The 21,419-nt window shown below is 44.1% G+C and overlaps 1 protein-coding gene across 2 annotated transcripts in view; it reads right to left on the reverse strand.

Annotated features, from left to right (window-relative positions):
- Window positions 1-17,263, reverse strand: part of MACROH2A1 (macroH2A.1 histone) — a 45,018-nt gene extending 27,755 nt beyond the window's left edge. The window contains exons 1-6 of one of the 2 annotated variants that reach the window (XM_069969623.1): window positions 16,970-17,263; window positions 11,653-11,845; window positions 6,352-6,458; window positions 4,165-4,362; window positions 2,138-2,248; window positions 696-795 (exon numbers count right to left, since the gene is read on the reverse strand). In XM_069969623.1, coding sequence (XP_069825724.1) covers window positions 696-795; window positions 2,138-2,248; window positions 4,165-4,362; window positions 6,352-6,458; window positions 11,653-11,824 — 688 coding nt within the window. In that variant the 5' untranslated portion in view covers window positions 11,825-11,845; window positions 16,970-17,263. The remainder of the gene's footprint in view (window positions 1-695; window positions 796-2,137; window positions 2,249-4,164; window positions 4,363-6,351; window positions 6,459-11,652; window positions 11,846-16,969) is intronic. The other variant, XM_069969616.1, reaches the window with a different exon arrangement.
- Between the last annotated feature and the right edge of the window lie 4,156 nt (window positions 17,264-21,419).

A 21,419-nucleotide genomic window follows, 5' to 3' on the forward strand; every position in this document is an offset into this window, starting at 1 on the left:
GACCGCTGCAGCCTGTGATTGGCTGAGCGGGCTGTCAGCTGACAGGATGCTCAGACGATGCAGCCGCTGGGACCGGGAAGCTGCAGAGCACAGGAGAGTCTGGCAGCGGCGAGAGGTAAGGTAACAGGTGTTTGGGCAATCGTTAGCCATTGACCACGCATCGCTATTACACACAGCGATGCGCAGTTGGCATCCAACAATTTTAGGCCCAAACATAAACCAACGATCAGACGATGATCGTTGTCATCGGCTGATCGTTGTCTCTATTACACGGAGCCATAATCATCCAAATCTGCCAGGTTATGCCGATTATCGCTCCATGTAATAGGGCCTAAGCACTGACATTACCGTGTTTGTGAAAATGATTTCTATACCCAACTCCTCTACTTTTCCCTTTGAACCAATTTCATAGATATTCTTAAAACTATGTCAGGGTGATCTGTCCATTCTCAGAAGACCAGTTTCTGTATTTGGCGCCTGTATTCTACTGACAATGTTCCTATAGGAGGCAATAACAAAACATATACTGGGAACTGCCCATAATGTAGTTTTTTAGATAAAAAATAGGCTAATAACTCCAAATATGAGGTTAAATACATAGATTTATTTGAGTTTTCTAAATGTAATTCTGCCAATATTGGAATCTAAAATTATCTCTGAACCATTAGCTATTATAAAACCCATAGCCCATTTACCTATATCATCTTTAAGGTCAATGTCAGCATTGGTAGGGTTGATAACAGCCTCCACCTCAAATCCGGCTAAATTACTGATTTCACTGTGAATAAGGTTCAGCTGCAAAGAAAAGCATGAGCGGGGAAGTAGTAGAGCAGCGGGAAGAGACCAGGACAGCAGCAAAGTAGCAAGCGACAGAGATAGATGCACGACCACCAAAATTAAAATGCAAGTACAAATAAAAAACAGGTTATAGCGTGACTGCGTCCTGGTTAGTTTGCTGACCGTTTCTATGAACTAACAATTAGCTCAAAACAAGTCTAACATCTCATACATATAAAGCTGGCATATAATAACTGCATTATTCTCAATAAAATCAACTCATGCAATACATTATTAATGGTGAGGGGCACCAAAAGTGGCGGAGCATGATCAGCATTGGGTCTTAAGAATAAGAACCCAACCATCTAGCTAGCAGCTGTGTGTTTTATATATTCTACTGTTGTTGTTGTTGTAGAGCCATCTCTAGGAATGGGAATTACTCTTTGGCTTTGGTAATCATAGCTGATATGCAATATACAAGGTGGGTCAAAGGTCAGGACAACCAAACCAGAGCTGGCCACACACTTTTGATAGCTGTTGGCCAAACAAGTGTTTGGCTAACAGCTATCTCTTCTGATCCTTCCATACACATGTAGATACAAATGGGCCATGTATGTGTTCTGAATGTGAAGAGGTATCTGGCATCGGCTTATCAGGCTAAAAAGAGAAGACGGAGTAAAACCCAACTGACCATTCCTTCCATCATTTAGGAGGCTCCCATTCACTTAGATGGTTGGTTAGCCCAGCAGACAAAAATCTAACTTATAACAGTATGTATAATGATAGGTGGGCCTTTGACATTGTCCCTTGACCCTTTGGAAATCTTTAATGCCCTTAAAAAGTCCAAATCAATTATTTGCCTTCAAGACCTCCTCTTTATGAGCCACAATGGAAAGACGCTCTGCAAAAATGGCTTTTGCTCTTGCAGGCTCCATCCATCCATGTAAAGCATTTAAATTGCCAAAAGTGCCCGCAGAAATAAAGAAGAACATCTGGTCCTGTCACCTGACTAGCATTTGTGAACTTATATTTTTATGTACTGTTTACAAAACGTTACACGTCAACACAAAATTGCATGAAGGCGCCCCTATTGTCACTGACAGGGTGCTCCCTCTGCTCTGCTGTTACAGCATTAGGGTAGATATAGTATGAATCCATATTCCAGATCCTGATCGTGTGGGCACAGCTCCTCAACATTGGCATCCTGATGTTTGACCCACTTTGTCTTTGTTAACTTATGGTTGGGTACTTATATGTATTTTACATTCTATTTATTTACTGCCCCAACTATATACTAATCTATATCTAAGTTTGTTATATATAATAAATGATTTGGTATATTTGTTTAAATAAATCGTACCTTTTGCCCGAGGAAAAGACTTTTGGTGGACAGTATTGTGAATCCATCTGCTGGTGTCCCTTCTGTTGTGCTGTCCGCACTAGCTGCTTTGCTGACTTCTCCTTGTTTCTTCTACACACATATACAAAAAAAATTATAGTAAATTAGCTGCACATTAGGAAAAATCAGAATCAGAAATTTCTCAAACTGGAAATTAACAAGAGTCAACTAAAACTTAAAGGGGTGCACCAAATAAAATTGATTTATGGCCTAACCCAGGGAAAGGGAATCTTCGGGCCTCTAGCTATTGCAAAACTACAATTCCCATCATGCTTGGACAGGCTAAGGTAAAGCTAAAACTAAAAGGCATTATGGGAATTGTAGTTTTTCAATAACTGAAGGGCCTAAGGTTCCCCATCCCTGGCCTAACTTCAAGATAAGTCATAAATATAAGATTGGTGGGTTCCTGACACCCAACATCCCGCAGATTGACCCAACATCCTGCACTTTGCCAAAGCTGTGGAGCTGATGTATACAGTGAAAGAGAGCAGGACGCAGATGGCTCCCTACTGTGTCTCAGCATTCATAGCAATTAATGAGAGCTGATGCAATAACCCAGAATGGCCACTACCCAATGCATGGAGCCATCTGCAATGTTTCACTGTGTATGGCAGGCCTAGCAAACAGGATGTTGGCTCCTCACATATGGGGTATTATTTGAGGATAGATCATCAATACATTTTGCCCAGGAAAACCTTTGAAGAATGCAGAGTAATGATATTGTATTACTATTGTGCCTTTTAATCAGTGAAAAAATATTATCCAGAAAGACTAAGTTCACAGTCCCTTTAAAGGGAACCTGTCATTACGTCTTCACCATTTAAACAGCCACTGTAACGCTACACACAAAGGGAATATATTTCCAAAATATGCCACTGTGTCTCTTGCAATATAAAGGAAAAAAATGAAATTGTGTGGGCACACGCTATCTAGGAAACATTATAAATAACCTTATGGTGGCAATTTAGAGGGTGTAAATGTGACCGGTCCGCTTTAATATAACAGTCCCCTGCTCTATGACTTACACAAGGCAGTCACTTATTTATAGCTGGATGAATGTACTGCAAGATTAATTGCTAATTGGTGAGTGAGGATGGGGCATCCTTAGGTTTAGTGCTTAAAGGGGTAGTCCACCCAAAAAAATTTTCTTTCAAATCAACTGGTACCATAAAGTGCCAGAGATTTGTAATTCACTTCTATTAAAAAATCTCAGGTTTTCCAGTACTTATCAGCTGCTGTGTGTCCAGCAGGAAGTGGTGTTTTCTTTCCTGTCTGACACAGTGCTCTCTGTTGCCTCCTTTGACCATGTCAGGAACTGTCCAAAACAGGAGCAAATCCTCATAGAAAACCTCTCCTGCTGTCCAGACTCGAAATAATACAACTTCCTGTTGGGCATACAGCAGCTGATAAGTACTGGAAGGCTTGAGATTTTTTAATAGAAGTAAATTACAAATCTCTGGCACTTCATGGCAGCAGTTGATTTGAAAGAAATTTTTTTGGGGTGAACTACCCCTTTAAGGCAGCAGCATCTGGTAATACTGCCCTGTATACCTGTATAGATGGAGTAGGGGGTCCTGTATATACATATACTGTATAGATGGAGTAGGGGGTCTATCAGTTATTTCTGTGGATGTTGTGAGGCAGCTGCCCTAGCAACCACAACTCCCTGTGAAAATGAAAGCAGTAATCCTATTGGTTGCTAAGGCTCCCAACTGCCGTTTTCTCTGGGCAGCTGCAGCTAATTATATCTCCTGTGTACAGTGTGGAGATTTTCCAATTCATCTCTATGGGGCGCCGCTCTTCCCCCTCCTCTCCTGTACATCTGGCAGGGACGGGACCTTCGCTAAAACCTTCCCGGGCACCCTATGTATCTGTGTGCCAAATTTGGGGTCAAACGGTTCAGGCGTTTGGAAGTCTATACGGGACAGACAGACAGACAGACAGACAGACTTTCATTTTTATGATATAGATTATAGTAAGTAACGTACCTTGGATTTCCTCACCCCCTTTTTGGCACCTGGCTTCTTTGCCGTTGACTTTTTTGGTGAAATGGTTTTGGTTTTCTTGGCTGGTGGCAGTGTGATGATTGCTTCCAGTTTTCCTTTGGATCCCCGCTTCTTAGCCAGCAGTTCAGGGTGAATATTTGGTAATACACCACCACTTGCAATTGTGACACCTTTTAGCAACTAAAAATACATTTATATCAAATCAGCAGAAAATTCATGTGATTGTTAAAGCTAATTTAAACACGTTCTATCTTTCCCTTATTGTCTCTCCTTTTGGGGGATTTTCATTTACTTCAATAGAGATTACAGTCTGGAAAACTGCAGATATAACATTGTATAATAGCAATAAATAAAATACAGTTGTGTGCCCAAATGTTCATTTTTCCAAAAAATCTATGCAAAATGTGAAAAAAAAAAATTAAGAATTAAAGAAAAGTAAGCAGACAACTCATATAGATAAAGAAAGTCCTTACATACAACAGTCAGAGCGACTGGAGACTGTAAATGATTTTCTATGTAGAGAACTGGAGTGTTTTAGGGTCCTGTACAGATCACACAGGGTCCCTAAAGGAGCAGCTCATCCTGGCAAAGGAAAAGAGCAGCACAGGACATGTAATATCACACTGTACTGTAGATAGGAGATACTAGACAGCCAATCACTGCAGTCACTAATACTGGGGTTTTTACAAGTAAATTATTCACATGTGCTGCAGGTCCTGACTGTCTATAGCATTGTATGTTGAGTCTGCCTGAACCACGTTAATGCTTTGTAGCTAGTCCAGTCTATGCATCACTTATACCTCTGTACTCACAGCGATATGAGAAGTGTTAGTTGTGACATAAGCTTATATATTATATAACGACAAAGTTATTTCTAAAATTAAATCGCTAAAAAAAAATATGCATAAATTTCTCTTTAAATACCATATATCACAAATGAGATAAAATACAAGTACATTTTGTAATAAGTAAATTGATACATAATACAACACCGCCACCTAGTGTCCAACATTAAATTATACAATTGGCTTAAAGGACCTGTCATAACTTTATGACCAGTGGGGTTTTGAACCTTGCAACACCACTGATCCTGGTTTAGCCCTGCTTCCCTATATATTTTTAATGCACAGCAATGATCCCAGCTTCAAGCCTGTGTCATTACTTCTGCCGACTGTATTACCTTAAAAAAGAGGCCACACTGCTTTGCCCTGTATGATGGGTACCTGGGCCCTACCTTGAAGAGAAGATGCAGTCAAGGTGACACTAATATACCAGCACTATACCCTTCATTCTAAAGATCAGTAGGGGCCACTAATATCAGTTTTCCATCGATCATAAAGCGACGTCATGTGCTAGCAATATATGGTGGGAATAACAGGCAAAATACACCATTTTTACAAAGTAAATATATCTCGGTATTTCTATTTTATACATAGGACAGAATAAAAGTAGTAAGATTTCCTTTAAAGCCTTTGCCAAAGCTCTGTGATCCTGCGTCGGTAAAAATGGTGCTACATAGGTGTGTCTGTGACACTGTCAGCACCCACCCTGCCCTCCTCTGTATATTCAACATACATACAGCGCTGACAGTGTCACAGACACCCCTCTGTAACATCATTAGCCCAGAATAAAGATGCTTTTTAGCAAAGACACAAGATCACAGAACATGGGCATAGTTATGTCTCTCATTAATTTACTAGAGTGGCGGATACCTTCACTGTTTGTACTTTCTCTGGTCCCGCCTGAGAATATCGTGCACCCTCCTATCTTTCCTTGGAGCACACAGAGTTTATGAGGTGAGCTGATTTCCATATTTTACTATTTGTTTGTTGTACGTCCCTAATAGTCTGTCAGCTTCTGCGAGCAGGGCCTTACTCCTCATGTAAGGCTAAATAATTACACGTGTATCTCTGTTATGTCTGTTTTTCATCTATGTATTTATCCCCTGGATTGTAAAGTGGAGCGGAATCTGCAGATGCTAAATAAATAAAAAATTTTACTATTATTATTTTTTATTATGTGATGCTTCTGTGATCGGCACCTAGAAATTGGCAGTGTGAATATATGCATATCCATGCAGTCAGTATCCGTTTAAGCTGCTGTTCATCTGGATATATTTGGAGGTACATGTATGTCCTAGAGGTTAAACCACAGTTTGTAGTTACCCACCTGATTCAGTTCTTCATCATTTGCTACAGCGAGGAGGATGTGCCTGGGAGTCACTCTTCCCTTTTTATTGTCTCTAGCAGCATTTCCAGCCAATTCCAGTATTTCCGCTGAAATACAAAAGGGGGAATTCATCATACTTGTCTGCCAGGTTTTTGACATTAAATTATGCAAAATTCTGACTTCTGACTTGTTGTCTTTTTACGTCCACAATAGCACTAAAAAAATAAAATAAATAAAAATAGGTGGGGTTTATTGTAAAGGGGCCGTGGCCTCATGCAACCCCAGAGGCCAGAGAGCTGGCAAATGGTGTAGCTGAAATCTACACACCTCTCATATGGCAAACAGTTCTTTCAGTTAGACCTGAGGCCTGCAGATCTGGTAAAGACTTGTGGGTAAATTGTCGGACTCAATAAATGAACAAGAGAATATATCAGAGTCTTAAAACACAAGACTACCATCACGACATCTGTCCATATGACTGTACATGTCAAGATGAACGTCATAGATGCCATGCTCAGGATCACTCTCTAGGGGTGGAGAGAGTCTTGTAATAGTAGACAAACAGATAAATGGTTTCCATGAAATACTATGATGAAGATTAACTAATACTGTTTAATTGTTGGACTGTGAAAACTTCAACCACATTTCCAGTCCCCACATGCGGCCTAAGCCATGCTCCCGTGCTGTCACCAATAGCCTGGGATGTTGTTGATGATCCCGGTAACATTGTGCGGCTACTGGTAGCAAATGGGGGAATATGTTGCTGTACATGTGAGAAGGCGGCATTAGGGTACCGTATATTCTAATACGACTAAGATACTGCAGATTTTACCAGTTAACTTCAACAAGTCAAAACTGGTAACAAAGCTTCAGGTTTCAGTACCGTGTAGACAGTCTACAAATTAACCAGTCCACAGAGTTTCAAGCCGATGGTAAATCTGGTTCATATGTGGACTGTCTAGTATAGAACAACTATTAGAAGGCTTGCTCTACACCAAAATGTTACGCCACATGCGTTACTCAAGGCTCAAAAGAGTCGCTGAAGTTAGGTCTAAAACACATAATAGAATTCTTTGCACTAGTAAATTAGACCCTATGGGGGAGATTTATCACCTGTTGGGCCCTCCTCCAGTGGACCAAACTAGCATATTTGCATATATATACAAACCAGAGATCTTGGGAACCAGGCAGCGATATGAGGAATGGACGGCACCATTACAATGTGTGCGGAAGCACCGATCAGTTTACTTGGAAATGTTTATTAAGTAAATTTAGTGGTACATTCAATTTAAGCATATTCTTAATGTATTTTAAGAATTTTTGCAAGCTTTATTTAGAAGTATTAGGTGAGATTTATTAAACATGGTGTAAAGTGAAACTGGCTCTGTTGCCCCCAGCAACCAATCAGATTCCACTTTTCATTCCTCACAGACTTGGAAAATGTCAGATGGAATCTGATTGGGTGCTAGGGTGGAATCTGATTGGGTGCCAGTTTCACTTTAAACCAGTTTGATAAATCTCCCCCATATATCTGACTGGTAGCGGCTTTCCCCAGCATAATCACTGGTTGGTCATATTGAAGGAAATGATACATGAGAAAGCTTTATAAAGTACACAAGGTACATACAGCAGAGTAGGAAGTCTATAGGATATACAGCGGTCTAAAGCCTGCTGCTCTCCCCATGGACATGCAGGAACGTCTCCCTGGGATATTAGACAGCACTGTGTGACTACATCACCTGAGAAGCAATCAGGCAGACCTAATACACAAGGCATATTTGTTTTCTAGTTTCTGATACTTAACTATTAAAGGGGTACTCTGGGAGATTTTTATATCTTTCAAATCACAAAGTTGTATTGATTTGTAATTTACTTCTATTTAACATTTTCAAGCCTTTCAGTACTTATCAGCTGCTGTATGTCCTGCAGAAAGTGGTGTGATCGCTCCAGTCTGACACAGTGCTCTCTGCTGCCACTTCTGTCCATGTCAGGAACTGTCAAGCTGGAGAGGTTTTCTATGGGGATTTTCTGCTGCTTTGGACAGTTCCTGTCACAGATGGCAGCAGAGAGCACTGTCTCAGACTGAAAAGAATACACCACTTCCTGCAGGACACACAACAGCTAATAAGTACTGGAAGACATGAGATTTTTATATAGACATAAATTACAAATCTATTTTCTTACACCAGCTGATTTGAATGAAAACATTTTTCGCCGCCAATCTTTGGCCGTGCACCAGGCCTGGCCCTATGCACTGGGGGCAGGCCTGCGGCACCCCAGTGGGACCATATCCCCTCTCCTCTGTGGCGTGGCTCCTTTGAATCTAATGGAACCACATCATAGATGGGAGGACATATGGTAGCGCTAGTGCACGGCCAAAGAACATCGTCGAGTACAGCATTTTAAAAAGAACAAAAAAAAAGTCAGCACCATCGGGAACCCCACGCCAGCGCCAATCTGCTACTGTAAAAAAACAAAACAAAAAACAATGGTACATTCACTTTAACCTCTTAAGGACATATGACGTACCGGTACGTCATATGTCCTCATTAGCACTTCAAAGCGGGGCCACGCGGCGGTCCCGGGTGCCGCGTGTAGCCCGGGACCGCCGCTATTAGCGGGCACGGTCTGATCGCCGTGCCCACTAATTAGCTAATCGGAGGCAGCTGTCAAAGTTGACAGCTGCCTCCGATTACCGGAGGCAACCTTTCCCTGGTGTCTAGTGGGGGAGATCGCTCCTCCGGGACGTTGTCCCGGAGGAGCGATCTCCGTTACTGATGCCGGCCAGGTACTCGTCCAAGATGGCGCCGTCCCCGGCTCGGCACTCGTTTACTTCCGGCTGCAGCAGCCGGAAGTAAACGAGTGCCTATCTCATTGATCTCTGCAGCATATCTATGCTGCAGAGATCTCAATGAGAGATCAAAGTGTATATACTAGAAGTCCCCCAGGGGGTTTCTAGTATATGTGTAAAAAAAAAAAAAAAAAAGTGTTGTTTATAGTAAAAAGCCCCCTCCCCCAATAAAAGTCTGAATCACCCCCCTTTTCCCAGGTTTTAAATAAAAGTAAACAAATAAATAAATAAATAAACAAACATGTTTGGTATCGCCGCGTGCGTAATCGCCCGAACTATTAATTAATCACATTCCTGATCTCGCACGGTAAACGGCGTCAGCGCCAAAAAATCTCAAAGTGCAAAATTGCGCATTTTTGGTCGCATCAAATCCAGAAAAAATTTAATAAAAAGCTATCAAAAAGTCGTATATGTGCAATCAAGGTACCGATAGAAAGATCACATCATGGCGCAAAAAATGACACCTGACACAGCCCCATAGACCAAAGGATAAAAGCGCTATAAGCCTGGGAATGGAGCAATTTTAAGGAACGTATATTTGTTAACAATGGTTTGAATTTTTTATAGGCCATCAGATACAATATAAGTTATATATGTTATATATCGTTTTAATAGTAACAACTTGAGGAACATGCATAACAAGTCAGTTTTACCCCAGGGCGAATGGCGTAAAAACACAGTTCCCCCAAATAAAAGAAATGCGTTTTTTTTTTCAATTTCACCACACTTTGAATTTTTTTCTGGTTTCGTAGTATACTTAAAGGGAACCTGTCACCCCCCGTACCGGGGTGACAGGCTCCCGACCCCCCGTTAGAGACCCCTATACTTACCTCATCCCGCCGGGTCCCGCTTCTGGATTCGGTCGGGTCCCGGAGATCTCAGCCGCTGCAGCCCGGCGCGCGCGCTGAGAGATGAGTCCAACACCCATAGAGAATGACAGGAGAGTCCAGCGCTCCGTCATTCTCTATGAGCGTTGGACTCACCTCCCAGCGCGCGCGCCGGGCTACAGCGGCTGAGATCTCCGGGACCCGACCGAATCCAGAAGCGGGACCCGGCGGGATGAGGTAAGTATAGGGGTCTCTAACGGGGGGTCGGGAGCCTGTCACCCCGGCACGGGGGGTGACAGGTTCCCTTTAATGCAAAAATTCAGTCTGCCATTGCAAAGTACAATTAGTGAAGCAAAAAATAAGGGCTCATATGGGTTTCTAGGTGGAAAAATGCAAGTGCTATGGCCTTTTAAACACAAGGAGGAAAAACCGAAAACGCAAAAACGAAAATGGGCCCCGTCCTTAAGGGGTTAAAAGGTAACAATCAGAAACTAGAAAACAAATATACATTGATTGCTTCTCAGGTGATGTAAGCACACAGCGTTGTCTTATATCCCAGGGAGATGCTCCATGCTGCATGTCCATGGGGAGGGGAGCAGGCTGTAGACTGCTGTATCCTATAGACTTCTTACTCTGCTGTATGTACCTTGTGTTCTTTATAAAGCTTTGTCATATATCATTTCTGTTTAATCCCTGTTTAATATGACCAACAAGTGATTATGTCGGGGAAAGCCGCTACCAGTCAGACATACTGGGGATTATTTACTACTGCAAAGAAATCTATTACAGCGCTACCTTGGTTTAAGAGTGACTTGGTTTAAGAGTGTTTTGGTTTAAGAGCTCACAGTTTTTCAAAATTGTGACTTGATTTAAGAGTATTGCTTTGGTTTAAGAGCTCCCTGTACTGGGTGGGAGCGCGAGTGGGGGAGGGGCATGGCCTGTACAGTGTGGTCTACAGCCCTGTACTCTGACCCAGGAAGTCTCCCTCACCTTCCAAATCATAGCAGATCCACTTCAGGCTGGGGCTTACATCAGGGGACAGGACTGTGGAGGTAATCTCTTCATAGCTGTAACCCTTCTCTCCCTGGACAGAGAGTGCTGCATGTATGTTCCCACATCTGTCTATGGGGGAGATTTATCAACCATGGTGTAAAGTGAAACTGGCCTAGTTGCCCCTGGCAACCAATCAGATTCCACTTTTCATTCCTCACAGACTCTTTGGAAAATGAAAGGTGGAATCTGATTGGTTGCTAGGGGCAACTGAGCCAGTTTCACTTTACACCATGTTTGATCTCCCCCTATGTACCTAAAGTAGCCCATTCCTCGACAGAGACAAGGAGAGACATTTTGGGCTCTGTTATGATAAAATACTTCAGGGTTTATTAGCTGTTTGACTGCATACAAAGGCATTTAGTAAAAATACCATATATCGTATGTTATATGTTTAGTTTTCTTTTTTTTTTTTTTTTTTTTTTACAATGGAAGCCTATAGGTGATGCAAGCGATCCATCAGAGGAATCCTTCCCAGAATAAGTTCAGTGAGATACAGTGTAAAAAAAGCCTAAACTATGACAGGACATGAGCTCCTGTACCCTGTAATGTACGGCACACAGGCACGCTTACCGGTCAGATACTCCAGCACAGCGGCCATATAGACAGGTGCTCCAACTCCTATCCGGTATTTCGGGTGGCCTTTCTTAATGTAACGCAGCATTCTCCCCACCGGGAATATGACGCCCGCCTTTGCTGACCTTGAGGTCTTGGTGGTCTTCTTTTTTCCACCTCTGCTTGACATCCTGATGGTGTGTTATACAACCTGTGGATAGATCAAACGCTTAATAATACACAGAAAACTAAGAATATTATCCTGTGTGTATGCAAACAGCAGAAACAGGAAGTGAGTATCAATGGTGAAAAACTCTACAGGACTTTAACCCCAAGAAGTCATATTATAAGCTGCCGCCATAAAGTCATAACACAACGTATATAGTATAAGGCGAGGTACATTATGTAGGGTGAACTGGACACTGTATGTACAGTAAGCTTTAATCCTTAAATAGTAAGAACATTAGTTGTCATGAAGAGACTACAGTAGATGTCAGTCCCTGCTTGCCTTGTGCACAGTGTATTTGCTTGGCATATTTGCATACCAAAGCTGAGGGGTATACAAGCATATACTAACGTGCCAACATGCTTCCATGGACCAAACCTGTTCCAAGGAAATTTCCCTTGGGTACATACGTCTAACAGGTTTGCATAGGTTGCTTTGTTTTTCTAATAGAGAATAGGGTAGTCTGCTGTTCTGCACTGAAAGTCATGGATATACCTAGTGCTGTACAGCTGTATATGTTTTAGCCGTACCGTATACACCTGAAGAAAAATACTGAATATGGTTTTCTGGATTATGAAATCCAGATATCACTTCAGCCCATGTCCATAAAGATGTCATGCTGGGCCCCACTCCAACAAGAGAACGCAGTATGGGGCACAAGTTTGTTTCCTTTGTTTCCCCTGCTATCCCAGCAATACGATGTCCTATGTTGTCTAGACCTGGTGGTGTTACCAGCGGGGGGGGGGGGGGGGGGGGGGGGGGGGGGGGGCAACAACACTAATGGGTCCTCCTAACAGGGAATGTCCAGGAAATTACTGAAGAGAGGCACAGCATTACTAGAGGAGTCAGAGGAGAAATAGAGGAGTCGCAGCAATACTAGGAGAGACAGAGGAGAGATAGAGAAGTCACAGCTATACTAGAAGGGTCAGAGGGGAGATAGAGGACTCACAGCAAAACTAGAAGAGTCAGAAGTAATAGAAGACTCACAAGAATACTAGAAGAGTCAGAAGTAATAGAAGACTCACAAGAATACTAGAAGAGTCACAGCAATACTAGAAGACTCAGAGGAGAAACAGAAGAGTTACAGCAATACTAGAAGAGTCAGAGGAGAAACAGAAGAGTCACAGCAATACTAGAAGAGTCAGGAGTAATAGAAGACTCACAGCAATACTAAAAGAGTCAGGAGAAATAGAAGTGTCACAAGAATACTAGAAGAGTCACAGCAGTACTAGAAGAGTGAGAGGAGAGATAGAATCACAGCAATACTAGAAAAGTTAGAGAAATAATAGAATTGTCACAGCAATACTAGAAGAGTCAAAAGAATACTAGAAGAGTCAGAGGAGAAGTATTAGAGTCACCGCAATAGTAGAAGATTTAAAGGAGAAATAGAAAAGTCACAGCAATACTAGAGGAGCCAGAAGAGTGACAAAAATACTAGAGTCAGAGGAGAAATAGAAGAGTCACAGCAATACTAGAAGAGCCAGAAGAGTGACAAAAATACTAGAGTCAGAGGAGAAATAGAAGAGTCACAGCAATACTAGAAGAGTCAGAGGAGAAATAGAAGAGTCCCAGGAGAAACAGAGGAGTCACAGCAATACTGGAAGAATCAGAGGAGAAACAGAAGAGTCATAAGAATACTAGAAGAGTCAAAGAAGAAATAGAGTCACAACAATACTAAAAGAGTCAGAGGAGAAATAAAGAAGTCAAAGCAATACTAGAAGAGTCAGAGGAGAAATAGAAAAGTCACAGCAATACTAGAAGAGTCAGAGGAGAAACAGAACAGTCACAGCAATACTAGAAGAGTCAGAGGAGAAGTATTAGAGTCACCGCAACAGTAGAAGATTTAAAGGAGAAATAGAGAAGTCACAGCAATACTAGAAGAGTCAGAAGAGTGATAGAAGAGTGACAAGAATACTAGAAGAGTCAGAGGAGAAATAGAAGAGTCCCAGAAGAAACAGAAGAGTCACAGCAATACTAGAAGAGTCAGAGGAGTAATAGAAGAGTCACAAGAATACTAGAAGAGTCAAAGGAGAAATAGAGTCACAGCAATACTAGAAGAGTCAGAGGAGAAATAGAGAAGTCAAAGCAATACTAGAAGCGTCAGAGGAGTAATAGAGGAGTCACAGCAATACTGAAAGAATTATAGGATGATCAAAGTTTGATAAGATATGGGGAAAGGTCACAGGGAAGGGAGAGAGATCATTGAAGTATTAGGAAAAGAATCAAACAATTATTGAAATATTAAAGTCATAAGATCACAAGTGAGAATTTTCTAGTTTGTAGAATTACAGCAGGTTGTATTAGAGAGAAGACGCGCTCCTTGCTGTGACCTCAGGTGTTCATTCTTTTCCCTATAATTAGAGACAAAGTTCACTCCTTAAGTACCTGTAACTAAGTTACAGCTTCATATATACATCAACCTGTGTGTATTCCACCTCTCACCACCACAGTCCTATATGTAATGTACTAGAATACTATAGAAGCTGCCGCCCTGCAGAGCCGCCATTAACTGTATAGAACAATGTCTCCAGTAAACCCCTTAAAGGGAACCTGTCACCCCCCGTTCATAGAGAATGACGGAGCGCTGGACTCTCCTGTCATTCTCTATGGGTGTTGGACTCATCTCTCAGCGCGCGCGCCGGGCTGCAGCGGCTGAGATCTCCGGGACCCGACCGAATCCAGAAGCGGGACCCGGCGGGATGAGGTAAGTATAGGGGTCTCTAACGGGGGGTCGGGAGCCTGTCACCCCGGTACGGGGGGTGACAGGTTCCCTTTAAGCACTGTGATGACTGGACAGTGTTGTACAATTCAGGTAAATATCAGGGCTTGGATTCTTCTTTTTTTACTTTTTTTTTTTTTTTAATTTTTATTTCATTTAAGTTTCAGGACTGGTGTTTGTAGTACTGCTGCCCAATTTTGCACTTAATATGCTCAGGTGGAAGCAGCTACACAGAATAATAAGCAAATCTTCACATTATAGCTTTATTCTGTTTCTCCAATTTTGGTAAAAAAAATACTGACTTAGGGTATAAACACACACACCGTATACGCAGCGTATTTACTGCTGCGATGCGCAGCAAATACGCAACAAATACGCAGCAGATTAGATCTAAATAACTGAACACAGCATCAAATCTGCACCACCAAATCTGCTGCAGATCTGCTGCGTATTTGCTGCGTATCTGCTGCGTATACGGTGTGTGTTTGTACCCTAAAATGAGTTCCAAGTACTGAGCGTGTGAGAAATTTTCCACTTATTTAGTACAGCTTGCCCCCTATAAAGAAGAACTGTGTCTGGTCCATTAGCGCAATTCATCACAAAGTGTACAACATGTTCAAAGTTTTGTACTGGTTATAGCGGAAGTGAAGGGGAGCAGTTGGCGGTCTCTAACCCTCACCAATACAAACATCTAACATGTCACAGCGACATGCCAAAAGTTCTGACCGGTGGGGGTCTCAGATCGGGAGAATGAACAGGCTGTCAATCATCTCCATCCAGACAGTCCCATAGGCTTACAATGGGGCTACCTAGATGGACATAGCTGAGTGCAAGGGGGTGCACTTCTCCTGGCTCATTCTCCCGATTGTCTCAGCAATGACACCCCCACCAAGACATGTCCCTGTGACTGCCTGTGTAATATGGCCCTTAGACATGGGCTCCCACTGACACAATAGAGACCAGGCAGCTAGAAAACATGCACTACAGTATATAGTATATTCTCCCCATTGTGGCCATACATAGGAGGCATACACTGATGCAGTAAGGGACTGAAAGAACAGCACGTCGAAAGTCGACTTCTGGGTGTGAGAAATTCCACTAATATGCTAATATAATATAATATACTAATATGCCAAAGAATGAGGATACAGTTTTTGTTTTCGAATGCAAGAGCTCTTGCGGTGGTGACACTTTTCTATAGGAGTCTATCAATATAAAACATCAGAGATGTGGCAGATGGTGTATCATAGGTATATAGAGGCTATAAACAAATGGTAGTAACTGTATATTTATACAGGTTACAGTAAGCCAGAAGTAGCATCAGTAGAAGGTCTGAGGGGTTATAAAGTAGAGAGGTACCTGTGTTAGTAGATGGTAGAAGAAAGAATACAAGACGGTAGTATATGTAGGTAGAGCCATATAACAGCGGTTCTCCCATAGCCCACCATAACATTATGTACCTTTATTCACAGCTATACCTATCATCTACCTAGTCTATGCCCCCTACCTACACCTGGTCTATACTAGAATTACCTACTGTTCCATTGTGTATATACTGTATTGTGTATGTACTTTACATGTTTTATACCTTGACACATTTGTATGTTCTACATAGACTCCTATAGAAAGGTGTCACCATATTATGGTCTGTGATTTCACTTTTTTTGAACAAGAGCACTTGCATTTGAAAAGAAACTGTATCCTCGTTCTTGAACATATTAGTATATTATATCAGCATATTATATTAGTTTTGTATATTTTATTATCATATTTGTATATTATATTAGCATTTATATTAGCATATTAGTATATATTAGTATATTATATTAGCATATTATTATATTATATTAGTGGAATATTCTCACACTAGGCTGCAGTCAGTTGGGATGATTAGACCAATGGTCGGACCAGAACTTCGGTCATAATATCGATATATGACACTAAATGTGACCGAGCCCTCACCATGTGACTGGTCGGCTCTGGTGACTGGTCGGCTGTGGTGACAGTCCTGCTATAGAACATGTTTCATGACTTTTCTAAACTTGTTGCACAGTGTTACCAGTGTCCTATGCTAAAAGCTAAGGGCACCCGAAGAGCATGAATCCATGGAGATGTGATGTCATTGTGTCAGTATACACCAGTATATACTCCATATGTGACAACTGTTATACATGGTGTATAGAGAGAGAGAGAGGTGTCAGATAAGGAGACAGAGCAGCAATCACATACACACAATGATGTAGAAGTGATAGAAGTGACAAGTGCAGCAGGTGGTGACAGCTGAGCCCCGGTGCAGGCACCTCCAGCCCCCTGGATCTCTCCAGCACTAGGGGGCGCTCTCACAGACACTGCTCCGCGGCCCCTCTATGCAGGACATGGTTGTTACTTACAGTATAATGTCTCCTGTCTGTGCGCTCGGTCCCTGCATGAACTGGAAAGACTCAGCAGCAGCGGCGGCGGCTGTCACTCAGTCCCACAATGCAGCGCGGCCCGAGGCGTCACATCCCATCAGGTCGTGTAGTGAGGCGGCGGCTGCTGACAGGAATGCTCAGGGTGAGGAGCGCTCGGTGTCTCCGTCACTGCTAGGCGGCGGGGCTGTAACGCTGCTCGCCATTGGTGCTGCTCCAGTCTTCCTTGTTGCTAACACACGAGGTTCTGCGCTATTGGTCGGCGGCGCCTGTGTCTGCAGTACGGGCTCCGGTGTGTCCGTGTCAGGGGAGCCGGGGGCCGCCTGTATCCATGGGGACGGGAGAGAGCGGGGGTCCCGGAGGACAGGCTGCAGTGTGCGGCCGGGAGAGAGCGGGGGTCCCGGAGGACAGGCTGCAGTGTGCGGCCGGGAGAGAGCGGGGGTCCCGGAGGACAGGCTGCAGTGTGCGGCCGGGAGAGAGCGGGGGTCCCGGAGGACAGGCTGCAGTGTGCGGGCCCTGCCTCATGGCTCTGTACCTGGGAGGAGATCTGCATCAGGATCATTGTACATGTAACAAGTATACAGTATGGCCGTACCTGCCAGAGACTATATACAGTATATACACACCTGCCAGAGACTATATACAGTATATACACACCTGCCAGAGACTATATACAGTATATACACACCTGCCAGAGACTGTATACAGTATATACACACCTGCCAGAGACTATATACAGTATATACACACCTGCCAGAGACTGTATACAGTATATACACACACCTGCCAGAGACTACAGTATATACACACCTGCCAGAGACTGTATACAGTATAGACACACCTGCCAGAGACTGTATACAGTATATACACACCTGCCAGAGACTATATACAGTATATACACACCTGCCAGAGACTGTATACAGTATATACACACCTGCCAAAGACTATATACAGTATATACACACCTGCCAGAGACTGTATACAGTATATACACACACCTGCCAGAGACTACAGTATATACACACCTGCCAGAGACTGTATACAGTATAGACACACCTGCCAGAGACTGTATACAGTATATACACACCTGCCAGAGACTGTATACAGTATATACACACACCTGCCAGAGACTACAGTATATACACACCTGCCAGAGACTGTATACAGTATAGACACACCTGCCAGAGACTGTATACAGTATATACACACCTGCCAGAGACTGTATACAGTATATACACACACCTGCCAGAGACTACAGTATATACACACCTGCCAGAGACTGTATACAGTATATACACACCTGCCAGAGACTATATACAGTATATACACACCTGCCAGAGACTGTATACAGTATAGACACACCTGCCAGAGACTACAGTATATACACACCTGCCAGAGACTATATACAGTGTATACACACCTGCCAGACTACAGTATATACACACCTGCCAGAGAGTACAGTATATACACACCTGCCAGAGACTATATACAGTGTATACACACCTGCCAGAAACTACAGAATATACACACCTGCCATCAGTAGTAAATGTGTTTTGTTACTTTTCACAAACGTTGAACTATTTACATACAGAATTGCTGCTTATTAGTGGGAAAACTGTCATTTTCTCTCTCTCACCGGCCCTTTGAAATTAGGTACACAGGGGGTGACTGTCTTACTAGTATATAGCCCCCCCTGTGAGCTCTCCCCCAGTAGTATATAGCCCCCCCCCTGTAGTATATAGCCCCCCCCTGTGCGCTCTCCCCCAGTAGTATATAGCCTCTGTGCGCTCTCCCCCAGTAGTATATAGCCCCTGTGTGCTCTCCCCCAGTAGTATATAGTCCCCCCTGTGCACTCTCCTCCTGTAGTATATAGCCCCCCTGTGCTCTCTCCCCCTGTATATAGCCCCTCTGTGCTCTCTCCGCCTGTATATAGCCCCTCTGTGCTCTCTCCCAGTATATAGCCCCTCTGTGCTGTCTCCGCCTGTATATAGCCCCTCTGTGCTCTCTCCCAGTATATAGCCGCTCTGTGCTCTCTCCCAGTATATAGCCCCCCATGTGCTCTCTCCCAGTATATAGCCCCCCATGTGTTCTCTCCCAGTATATAGCCCCCCTGTGCTCTCTCCCAGTATATAGCCCCCCTGTGCTCTCTCCCAGTATATAGCCCCCCTGTGCTCTCTCCCAGTATATAGCCCCCCTGTGCTCTCTCCCAGTATATAGCCCCCCTGTGCTGCCTCCCTGTGCTCTCCCCCTGTAGTATATAGCCCCCCTGTGCTCTCTCCCAGTATATAGCCCCCCTGTGCTCTCTCCCAGTATATAGCCCCCCTGTGCTCTCTCCCAGTATATAGCCCCCCCTGTGCTCTCTCCCCCTTTATATAGCCCCTCTGTGCTCTCTCTCCCAGTGTATAGCTCCCCTGTGCTCTCTCCCCCTGTATATAGCCCCTCTGTGCTCTCTCCCCCTGTATATAGCCCCCCTGTGCTCTCTCCCCCTTTATATAGCCTCACCTGTGCTCTCTCCGCCTGTATATAGCCCCCCTGTGCTCTCTCCCCCTGTATATAGACCCACCTGTGCTCTCTCCCCCTGTGCTCTCCCACCCTGTATATAGCCCCTCCCCCTCTCATATAGCATAAAAAAAAAAAAAAAACACATACTCACCTAAGTCCTGCGCGTCCTCTTCTCTTCCTCCTGTGGCCGCACTGCAGCGGTCACTAGAGGCCGCTCTCCCCGCCGGCGCAGGAACATCACTCGGCACCGACACCAGAGGGGGAGCACGGCGTCTTGTGACCGCTGCGGCCAGTGAGAGGTGACTGACAGGGAGGGAGCCAATGGCTTCCTCTCTGTCAGTGCTGCTGCTGCCCGGTATCTATGAGCGCTCGTTACGAGCGCTCATAGATAGTTATTGTGCAGGGAGCAGCGCCGCGGCGGGGGTCCGGACAGCTGGCTGCCGCGGTCCGGGTCCGGACCGCGCTCCGCCAGTTGAGGACACCTGATATACAGTATATCCACTATATCCACACCTGCCAGAGACTATACAGTATATCCATACCTGCCAGAGACTATATACAGTATATACACTATATCCACACCTGCCAGAGACTATATACACTATATCCACACCTGCCAGAGACTATATACAATATATCCCTGGCACACCCCGGAAACTCGCTTTCTTCGGCGGTGCTCCAGGATGGCCGAACGTCCGTGGAGGAAATCGAGAACCTCCGCTGATTTCATTCATTACAAATTCACCCTCAAATCTTATTACTCTGCCCTCCACCTTGCCAAACAGGCTTACTTTACCTCTCTCATCTCTTCCCTCTCCAACAATCCAAAACACCTCTTCAACACCTTTAACTCTCTTCTTAAGCCCAAAGTTCAGACACCCATTACTGACCTCTGCGCTGAAGACCTGGCCTCCTTTAAAACCAAAATTGACACTCTCCGCTCCGACATCACCTCCCAGCCCCAAAGTCCCATAGCTCCTATTACTTCTCCCATAGGTCCCCTTCCCTCTCCCCCTTCGCTCTCAGCCTTTGACCCAGTGACAGAGGAAGAAGTCTCCAAGCTCCTCTCCTCCTCTCGTCCTACTACCTGCCCTAGTGACCCTATTCCCTCGCACCTCCTCCAGTCCCTCTCTCCTGCTGTCACTGCTCACCTCACCAAAATATTCAACCTCTCCCTCTCCTCTGGTATCTTTCCCTCCTCATTCAAACACTCTATTATAACCCCACTGCTGAAAAAACCTTCTTTAGATCCATCCTGTGCAGCCAACTATCGGCCTGTCTCCAATCTCCCCTTCATCTCTAAACTCCTGGAACGTCTTGTCTACTCTCGCCTAACCCGCTATCTCTCTGATAACTCTCTTCTTGACCCTCTACAGTCCGGCTTCCGACCCCTTCACTCCACTGAAACTGCTCTCACCACAGTGTCAAACGACCTCCTGAAGGCCAAGTCACAAGGAAACTACTCCTTGCTGATTCTCCTGGATCTCTCAGCAGCGTTTGACACTGTGGACCACCAGCTTCTCCTCTCCATGCTCAGCTCTCTTGGCCTCAAGGACTCTGCTCTCTCTTGGTTCTCTTCCTACCTCTCTGACCGCTCCTTCAGTGTATCCTTCTCTGGCTCTACTTCCAGTCCCCTACCTCTTACTGTTGGGGTTCCCCAGGGATCAGTCCTGGGTCCCCTCCTCTTCTCCCTCTATACAGCCCCCATCGGACAGACCATCAGCAGGTTTGGTTTCCAATACCATCTTTATGCTGATGACACCCAGTTATACACTTCTTCCCGTGTATGTCTCCCCTGCCTTCCTGCAAAATACTAGTGACTGCCTATCCGCTCTCTCTAACACTATGACCTCTCTGTTTCTCAAAATTAATCTCTCTAAGACTGAACTTCTTGAATTTCCTCCCTCTAACAAACCTAAACCCGACATCT

Source organism: Dendropsophus ebraccatus, chromosome 1, assembly GCF_027789765.1.
Source record: "Dendropsophus ebraccatus isolate aDenEbr1 chromosome 1, aDenEbr1.pat, whole genome shotgun sequence".
In the NCBI taxonomy this organism is placed as follows: domain Eukaryota; kingdom Metazoa; phylum Chordata; class Amphibia; order Anura; family Hylidae; genus Dendropsophus; species Dendropsophus ebraccatus.